Here is an 8699-nt window from a genome sequence, read left to right as displayed (position 1 = left end):
CTGACATCTACCCTGACACTCTGCAGCTCTTCTCCTTTAACATGTATGTTAAAGGATTTATATACACAACGTTAAGCTCTAATCATCAAATATACATATTTTCACTTGACATATATTGCTGACCTCATTTTTTTAACAAAGCATCCCCCTCTACTGACAGTACAGAGAGCAGCTTAGTTTAACAAGCATCTGATTGTGCAGATTATGTATGTTCCACAGAGGATTACTGAGGCTGAAATGAACAAATTGACCTCTTACCACTGAAATCCCACATACTGTACGCATGACCAAAGATTAAAGCACAGTGAGGGCAGGCTAAATGTGAAACAGTAGCACATACTGTAAGACAAGTTGCAGTCAGCAGCTTTATCTAAAGAAACCTTTCCCTGCCTGCTGATTTATTTTTATCACTTGTCTTCTTTCTGTTTGTAGACACTGATAACTCCATAGGTTATCCTTGTCTTTACATCTCATCAGCATTGTCTCACCACTGAATGCTGGGTATGATTGCTGCTCAGACTTTTTAAAGAAAAAATAAATCACACAGATATAAGCAAAGAAATACATTAGTTATTTTTTTCTACCTGGTAGGGTGTCATCCACATTGATTTTCAGCTCATATTGCAACAGCAAATATCTGTCTGTGCACCCTGTTCTGTGGCTATTCTTAGCCGAGGACAAGTGAGTGTTTTCCTCTTTGGTTCCCCTCTGACACTTTTCAAGCAAGTCAAAGCTATTTAAAAGTCATCTCACTGTGAAAAGTAACAAAAGCTCAATGACAAACGAAGGCCTTATTCAAAATTCAATTTTTGTGCTTTCTCCCGCCAACAATAGAAATACATAATTTCTCTCCATGCTTGTTTGGAGAGCATGAGAGAGGAACCGGCATGCTATTGTTAATGTCTCTGTTTTTGCAGAGGGAAGAGGATTGAACATCTTATATAGGTCACATTGTATTAATCTAGCTGGCTATCCCCATAAATGTGCTCTAAATGAAACATGCAACACTAAAATCCATTTTATTGCTCATTTGACTAATAATGCAGTGTGGCTGCACTGAGACTGATTTTTCAGCTATTGAAATAGTGATCTTAGTGCTTTTTGCACTTAGGGAATAAATTACTGGACTGAAATATAACACTACAAATAAGATGTGCTTGATATCAGTGAATAGCTCAAACACCTTCCATCCATCCATCCATCCATTATCTACACCCGCTTATTCCTAATTAGGGTCACGGGGATCTACTGGAGCCTATAGCTCAAACACCATGTAAACTAAATATTTATGAGCCACAGGTTATTTCAGGCACAGCTCCCTTCAGCACTATGCTGTAATGAGGTCTGTGTGCCCTCTAATAATTAAGAAACGCAATGATCTCCAAATCATTCAGAGAATGATGTAAATGCTATCAATTACCTGTCTGGGTGATTCTGTAATCTTAAGCAAACTAGAAGTTGCATTAGCCAGACAAGCTTAATGGGATACACAGACATGGCCAGGGTGCACATGAATGTTTTATGTCAATGTGAGAATTTAGATTGGATCAATGAGATGCCTGCTTGGCTACTGGATTCTCCAGAACTGAGCAGGAGCCTCAGCAAAGCACAATAAATCTGCCTCCTGTCAGAGGAATAGAATGAAGGGCTCAGTGTGACATATCAACATGGATTATACTCTAGCTCCAACCCTGCTGCATCTTCATGTGATCTGCTGTAGGTGAACACTACTGCACTATATGGTACTGAACAGCAAATCCGAGACCGGTTAATCTGTAAGATGGCTGTAAGAAAATCAAAAAACAGTGCATGGCTGAGTTGCTCAGATTATATCAAAAGAAGATCTTGCTGGAAGGTGTAGCCAGCTGTCAATGCTGATATTTTTGATCAGACGATTAGAGCTTATTACCACTTGAAATTTGCTTCAAGGACATAAATGTGATTTCTGAGATTATATGGACCAAAATGGAACCTCCTGCTTCTTTGGAGCACATTTACACATGTGAATGTCTTTGCAAGACAAAGAGAGAGACAAATAAAGGGAGTGAGTGAGCGTGTTTGCACATGCATTAAAAAGACAAGAAAGAGGTCCTTGAGGCAAACCTGCACATCTTTTATCACATCTTTAATTAATTGAAGCCCATAATAGAAGCTGCTGCTTTTCACTGAACACACAGTTGAATGGAAAACAGGCAGGGATGAGGAGATTCTCTTATGTCACCTTGCTTTTTCATCAATCTTCCCTTGCTATTTCAGTCATATGTAAATACATCATATCAGCAGCCGCCAACCTTTATGGAAAAAATACATGACTGTGTAAGGGAAATTATTATTTTTTTCATTTATCTACTTTGGGAACAATTCATTCTTCCTCACCTGGCGTTTGTTTATTGTTTTTGTTTTGTTCTTTTATCTATTATTTGAAACATATATCCCCATTTTACAGTTAGTTTCTAGTTTCTATTACTGTTTATTTTCATTTTAGTGTTTTATTTGTTGTAAATACGCACTGCCATATAGCTGTCCATTTTGACCATACAGGCTGATTGATAAAGCAATGCTATACACCCGGTTTTTATCTTATATACAGTAAATTAAATTAAACATTGCTGTTTGGTGTTATTGTATGCAGGTTTGTGCAGCACTTGTGCCCAAAACAAATTTGCCCATTGGGCCAATAATGTTTATCTCATTTTGTTGTTGTTATTTTAACTGAAGTGAATGATTGAGGCTTATTTTTTTTCTCTATTTTATCTCTTCAGGTTTTGTCTCTGATGGTCTTCTGTAAAACCACAATGATCTTCCTGTGGTTTCCCAGATGCATTCTGATCATCTTGGCCCTCATTCCTCATCTGTCTCTGGGATGCCCCTCTGGCTGTCGCTGCTACAGCCTAACAGTGGAATGCGGATCTCTTAGGATCAAAGAAATCCCACAGGGTGTCCCCACTGTAACAGAGGTCAGTTGGCCAGTCGACCATAACCTTGGGCACTAGCTGTCAGTACATTGCAGCTGACCTCCCCCCCGCATCATTGGTTTTGTATCAGGGACTTCCTCTCCGCGATGTTCTTATTACCCTGAAATAATTGTGGTTAATCAATTCACCATGACCCTCTTTGATGTAAGCCTGGGGGAGGGGGCCTGCTGTTGGCTGTGTAATTATTCATTCTTGCTCAGAAAGTGACTCTTGCACATCGTCTGATCATCTGTTGAGAAGATGTTTAACATTACAACATCTTTTCCTCTTGGGTTCAGACCCCCCAACATTACTGCAGCTCATGAATATTAATGGCAAGCATGTCCCGTATAAATTGTTACATTAACCTCAATCAGCAGGTCTATCTCGTCAATCATACTTTACCTCATGGCCCGTGTTTTCCCCTTTGAAAACATCACCAGTGAATGCAGATTACCAATCAAGCAGACAGCAATGCACTGTGGTTAAAGCGTAAAGTACTTCACATGTAGCTGCAATCACTCAAGCAGTTTTTGTTTAAAGATGTTTGCCCACAAGGGCTGTGAATTCTTAAGTGTCTGGCAAGAGAATGGAACCAGTAAACAGGAAAAATGCTGCACAATCCACATTATCATTATTATCATAATCCTGACCAGCTCATTTCAGATTGTTTGTATTGCCAACATTAACATACATCCAGAGCTCTGCACATCCCTGTGAGTGCAGATAATCTCTCCTCCCTTAGTACATTTTCCTAACAAGTTATCATGGCACACCAAGCACCAATCCAAAACATCACATCCCCTACTTTGTTTCCCTAATGCAATCAATTTGTGATTACCCCACTAATTTCATTTACTCTGTCTCTCCCAAAGACCTTTTTCCTCCAGGACAATGCTATAGTGCAGATCCGTCTTCACGACCTGACTCGCCTGGGCAGCCTCCATTATCTGTACCTCCAGAACAACAGCATCTCAGCCTTGGAACCCGGGGCTTTTCTCAACCAGGGCCAGTTGCTGGAGCTGGCCCTCAATGGTAACCTCATCCACCTGGTCACCCCTGACATGTTTCGGGGTCTGGAGCACCTTCGAATCCTCTACCTTGCCAGCAACCAGATCACCCGAGTCCAGGACCACACTTTCAGGGGACTGCAGGTTAGTGCATTTGAGTGCAGATAAAGAAATGGTTGGCAGTGGTTAATGCCCCTTTTGACTTAAGGGCTCAAAAAGCCTTTACGTTTGATCAAGTGAATAAAACATATTCCATTGTGGAAAGACTTTTTAATGATTATACAGAATCACATGTGCAACTGTATTTCCAATTTATGACAACATGTCCGAGTAATGTGCTCCATACAGTAATACAGATGAGTCTGAGTCAGGTGGAACTGAGCCATCTTCTCTTTACATTTGACATCTCTTTTCACGTTTTATTCCTCTGCTTTATTTCTTGCTGTCTGCAGCGTCTGCAGGAACTCCACCTGCAGGAAAACAGCATAGAGCTCCTGGCAGAACAGGCCCTGTCTGGTTTGTCATCTCTGGCCCTGCTAGACCTCAGCAAAAATCGCCTCCGCACCTTGGGAGCCTTGTCCCTCAAACCTCTTGTCAGTCTGCAGGTGCTCCGTGTCACAGGTAGGCACAGTGAGGACAGAATTCCCAGAACACATTATGTCTTTCTGTAATATGACATAATCCTCTAAGATTGAATATAAAGATTCCATACCAATTCTGTGACACAAATTCAGCCTGAAAATGCAGTGTTAGAGCACTGTAATTCATACACTAGCTCAAGCACAGTTTCATCTAACTTTAGACTTTAAATGAAAAAAAAATCCTTCAAAAAATCCTTAAAAGTATAAACTGAAAAGCCAACAGGAAGTTTGTGTGCCAGCTAATACAACAAAACCAAAACACGTTTGGGTTACCCATTATTTCTCTTGTCTGCTTCCCCTCCCCACCTACAGAGAACCCATGGCGCTGTGATTGTGCTCTGGGCTGGTTGAGAACTTGGATCACCAAAGATGGACAGCGTTTGTTGAGCTCTGCCGAGCAGCGCCGGCTGATGTGTTCTGAACCACCTCGCCTCTCCCATCTCAGCCTGGTAGAGGTGGCTCCCAACAGTCTTGTCTGCATCCCCCCTGTAGTGCAGCTCGAGCCAAGCCACCTGACTGTACGACTAGGGGAAAGTCTCCGAGTATCCTGCCAGGCCTCAGGATACCCTCAGCCTCAAGTGACCTGGAAGAAAGCCTCCCATGGCAAGGCCCAGTTATCACCTCGAGGCCTGGTTCAAGAGGTGGGACCCAATGGTGAAATGTTCAGGCCCGGGGCTGGAGGAGTAGTTACAGCCCTGCCCAGCAGTGGAGGGCTCAAGGTGGGAGGTGTAGGTGGAATCCATGGGCTTGTGCGTGGGACAGAGGAGGGTGGTGAGAGGGACAGCTTTGACCCAGACATGGGCAGTGGCATGTTGTTCCTCAGCAATGTGACTGTAGCACATGCTGGGCGCTATGAGTGTGAGGCCTGGAACCCTGGTGGTGTGGCCAGAGTTACCTTCCACCTGGCTGTCAACATGTCCTCTTCTTCATATTCATCCCAATTCTGGCCTCGTTTGAACACAGACTCCTTTATTTCCTCTTCATCCAGCTCCTTCTATCGACCAGAGGTTCTGGATGTGAGTCAGGAACCTCTGTATGAGCAGGACAGCATGGACTTCAACTCTCTGGGCCCAGCCACACAGACCGCCATTGCGATTGGCATTTCCTTGTTGGCACTGACTGCTGTTCTCCTCTTGATTATGATCTACACTCGTCACCAGCAGTACCGGAAAGAGGAAGGTGGCTCCTACTGTAGCAACAAGGAAGAAAGCATCCTCTATGTAAATGACTACTCGGATGGACCCACCATATTTGCACAGCTGGAGGAGTACCGCGATGACCACGGCCATGAGATGTATGTCCTCAACCGAGCCAAGCCTGTCCTGGGCTCCACTTCATCCAGGTGTCCCATGATGAGTGGGTTTGTCCAGCAAAATGGTATGAAGGAGGCTCTTCTGGATCATGAATTGATGCAGACCCTGACCAGGTCTGGAGGAATGGGGCTCTGCAGAAACCCAGCAGATGGAGGAGAAGGCCCCCTAACAACAGACCCAGAGGAGCTCTTCCTCAGTCAGAGCCTTCTCTTTGGCTCACAAGTCGCCTATGAGATCCACTGTTAAGGGGTTCTAGTTGTATTCTGGCATGAAACAACATCTTGATGAACTTAATTGCAGACATTAAAGGAAATCACCTCAGTACAGTGATGTGAAGCATCAGATTATGTTCTCTTCAATAGAGGGAAGACCATTATCATGTGATTGCTGGTGGATACCTGGATCACAACCAGCATTGCAGAAATCCTCACCTGATTACTGGTAATTGTCAAACCTTTAATTTGATTACAAGTGGCTTGAACTTAACAGAAATGATTAGTATGACAGTTGATATACATCCTTTCAAACGTGTTTGAAACTGTACAGCACACAGTGGCAACTAACAATACAGATTAAAAACAGATTAAAGGAATCATATTTTGCACTTATGTTTTTCCTTAGACTTTATGTATTCAGTCTGTGGTTTGTGTAAATATAATAAAGCTAATTTTCAATGTGAAGTATAATTGTTTTGTGGACCCTGTTGCAGATTCCATTAAATTAGACCTAAACCATTCCTCTTACTGAAATTGCATTTCACTCCCCATATGTGAGAGTGGGAGTGGGTGGGTGGATTTGTTGAAAGAGGTTCATTTTGAATGCAGCAGCAAGTCTTTTTTAATCATTTTTACCATAACATTGTATTCCTTAATGTTAAAATACCATGTTTTTCCTGTGTTTGTTAAAACATTAGAAGAGAGAAATAACATTTCCATTGTGGCACAATAGCTGATTTTTATTGTAATTTCTGTAAAAGTCTGTAAAAATTGTTCAGTTCGTCTTCAGTTTCTGCGTAATAAAATGTATTTGAAAGGAACCAGTGTTGTTTTCCTTACATGGTTGGCCATGGTTGGCTGTTTTCAAAACAGCTCTATAGTGAAACTGTCCTTTACAGGTTTAATGTTGTCTATCTTATTTTTCCTCTTCAGGCTGTGAGCTTTAATAGAGAATCTATAGAGTGACTGTTTGAGTCCCTGTCTAGAGGTCGGTCTGTGAAAACAGTGGTTCATTAACCCTTTATTCTACACATCTTCTGCTAAGCTTAGTAGAAAGTGTGAATTCAGAGCACCCTTGGAACTAGGTCTTGAAAAGTCAAATAATCTGCGATTCACACAAGACAGGGATAAATTGATTCTTATTCTAAAAGATATCAATATTCTTTGAAAATGAAGAAGAAAATTCTGTTTTTATGGTTGGATCCCAACAAGAATACTAAATGTACGGTTAATTTATGGGAATTCAATAAGTAAGACAACTGAGGGGCATACTGGCATTTTATGTATAATAGCAACTGTCATAGGCATGACATACTATTTGACAGTCTAAACATATTTGTGGTAGAATATACAAAAGCTCTTGGAGACACAATTGGAGAGTTACAGTAGATGACATAAAAGATAAAACTAAGTAAATATTACTATGATATCATTATGATCATAATGGCAAATCAGAAATATAATAAAACTTTGTTTTACATAAATGAAAACATACATACGCATATAATCCATAACAACAAAATTGAAAATACACCCAATAATAAGAAGGGAACAAGCTAGTTGCCTGTAATATTGTGGACTCCTACTAGTTTGTCAGACTAATCAGAGAGATATTTATAGACAGTTCTATAAAAACTTGAATTTCAGAAGTCACAGTATGTACAGTACAGATCCAACAACAGCAACCTCAGCACACACAGCTGAGCTAATATCAGGGACAAAAGTAGAACATTTTGCAAACACACACACAAACACACACAAACCAGAGCTGACCAAAGCTCATCACAACACCTCCTTATCGCAGCTGAAGATATATTATGCAGTCTATTCCACACAATGAAATGTGAAATAATCTTATTCCAGTTGTCCTATGAGGTAAATGGATTTCCTTTGTGCCTACTGTGACAAAATTCGCTGGCTGTGTCATTACATGTCCAGCAGGGCCCTACTTACAATGGTTGTCATGGACACCGTGGATTTGGTCCATGTACAGTGTTTTCAGAAAGTATTACCACACCTTTGCTTTTCAGACACTTTGTGTCCTATATTTATTCTTAAATCGATATAACTGTCTTTTTGGTGCACAAGCTCTGTAACCCTTAAACCTTTAAAGACTCATTACTTTTGTAAATGAGACATTTCAGTTTTTGAATTTTAATACATTTATTAAAAAAAATTCCAGGTTATCACATTTCCATTATGGGTTAGTACGTGGTGGTAGACCAAAGTTGTCGGTTTACCCACTTAAAATTCAACCTACAACTCCACAGATTCTGTAAAGCATGAAGTGGTCTGAACACTTTCTGAAGTTACTTTATGTAAGCAGATTAATGCTGTTATCAGTGGCTGAGTCTTGCTTTCTCTCATGCCAGTTGGACAAAAAAAAGCAGGTACAAGACACTGCAATAATCCTGCAGTTAATCCAAATAAAGTACAGCTCAAAATACTCAGTTTTCCTTCAGACCAACTGGTTTCTTGTAATTGCTGGACATGTTTCTGTTTTTTGTCAAACCTTCAGACTACATCATGTCGTGTATACTGAGCTGTTCTTTCATTTTTACGCATT

The 8699-nt window shown here is 40.9% G+C and overlaps 1 protein-coding gene across 1 annotated transcript; it reads left to right on the top strand.

Moving 5' to 3' along the window:
• The first annotated feature begins 2198 nt into the window (after positions 1-2198).
• On the top strand, positions 2199-6829 carry lrrc24 (leucine rich repeat containing 24). Its single transcript, XM_026313367.1, has 6 exons — positions 2199-2279; positions 2633-2636; positions 2731-2957; positions 3830-4108; positions 4417-4585; positions 4918-6829. Exons 1-6 carry the CDS (start codon positions 2199-2201, stop codon positions 6162-6164), a joined length of 2007 nt encoding a protein of 668 aa, XP_026169152.1. The 3' UTR covers positions 6165-6829.
• Positions 6830-8699: the final 1870 nt, after the last annotated feature.

This window comes from Mastacembelus armatus, chromosome 17, assembly GCF_900324485.2.
Source record: "Mastacembelus armatus chromosome 17, fMasArm1.2, whole genome shotgun sequence".
NCBI lineage: Eukaryota > Metazoa > Chordata > Actinopteri > Synbranchiformes > Mastacembelidae > Mastacembelus > Mastacembelus armatus.
This window is presented reverse-complemented; position numbering and strand designations above follow the sequence as displayed.

Coding starts and splice junctions, on each gene's coding strand:
- lrrc24 (XM_026313367.1), top strand. CDS start 2,199: ATGAGGAGATTCTCTTATGTCACCTTGCTTTTTCATCAATCTTCCCTT. Junction 4,109..4,416: donor ACACTTTCAGGGGACTGCAG/GTTAGTGCATTT, acceptor TGCTGTCTGCAG/CGTCTGCAGGAACTCCACCT. Junction 4,586..4,917: donor GCAGGTGCTCCGTGTCACAG/GTAGGCACAGTG, acceptor CCCCACCTACAG/AGAACCCATGGCGCTGTGAT.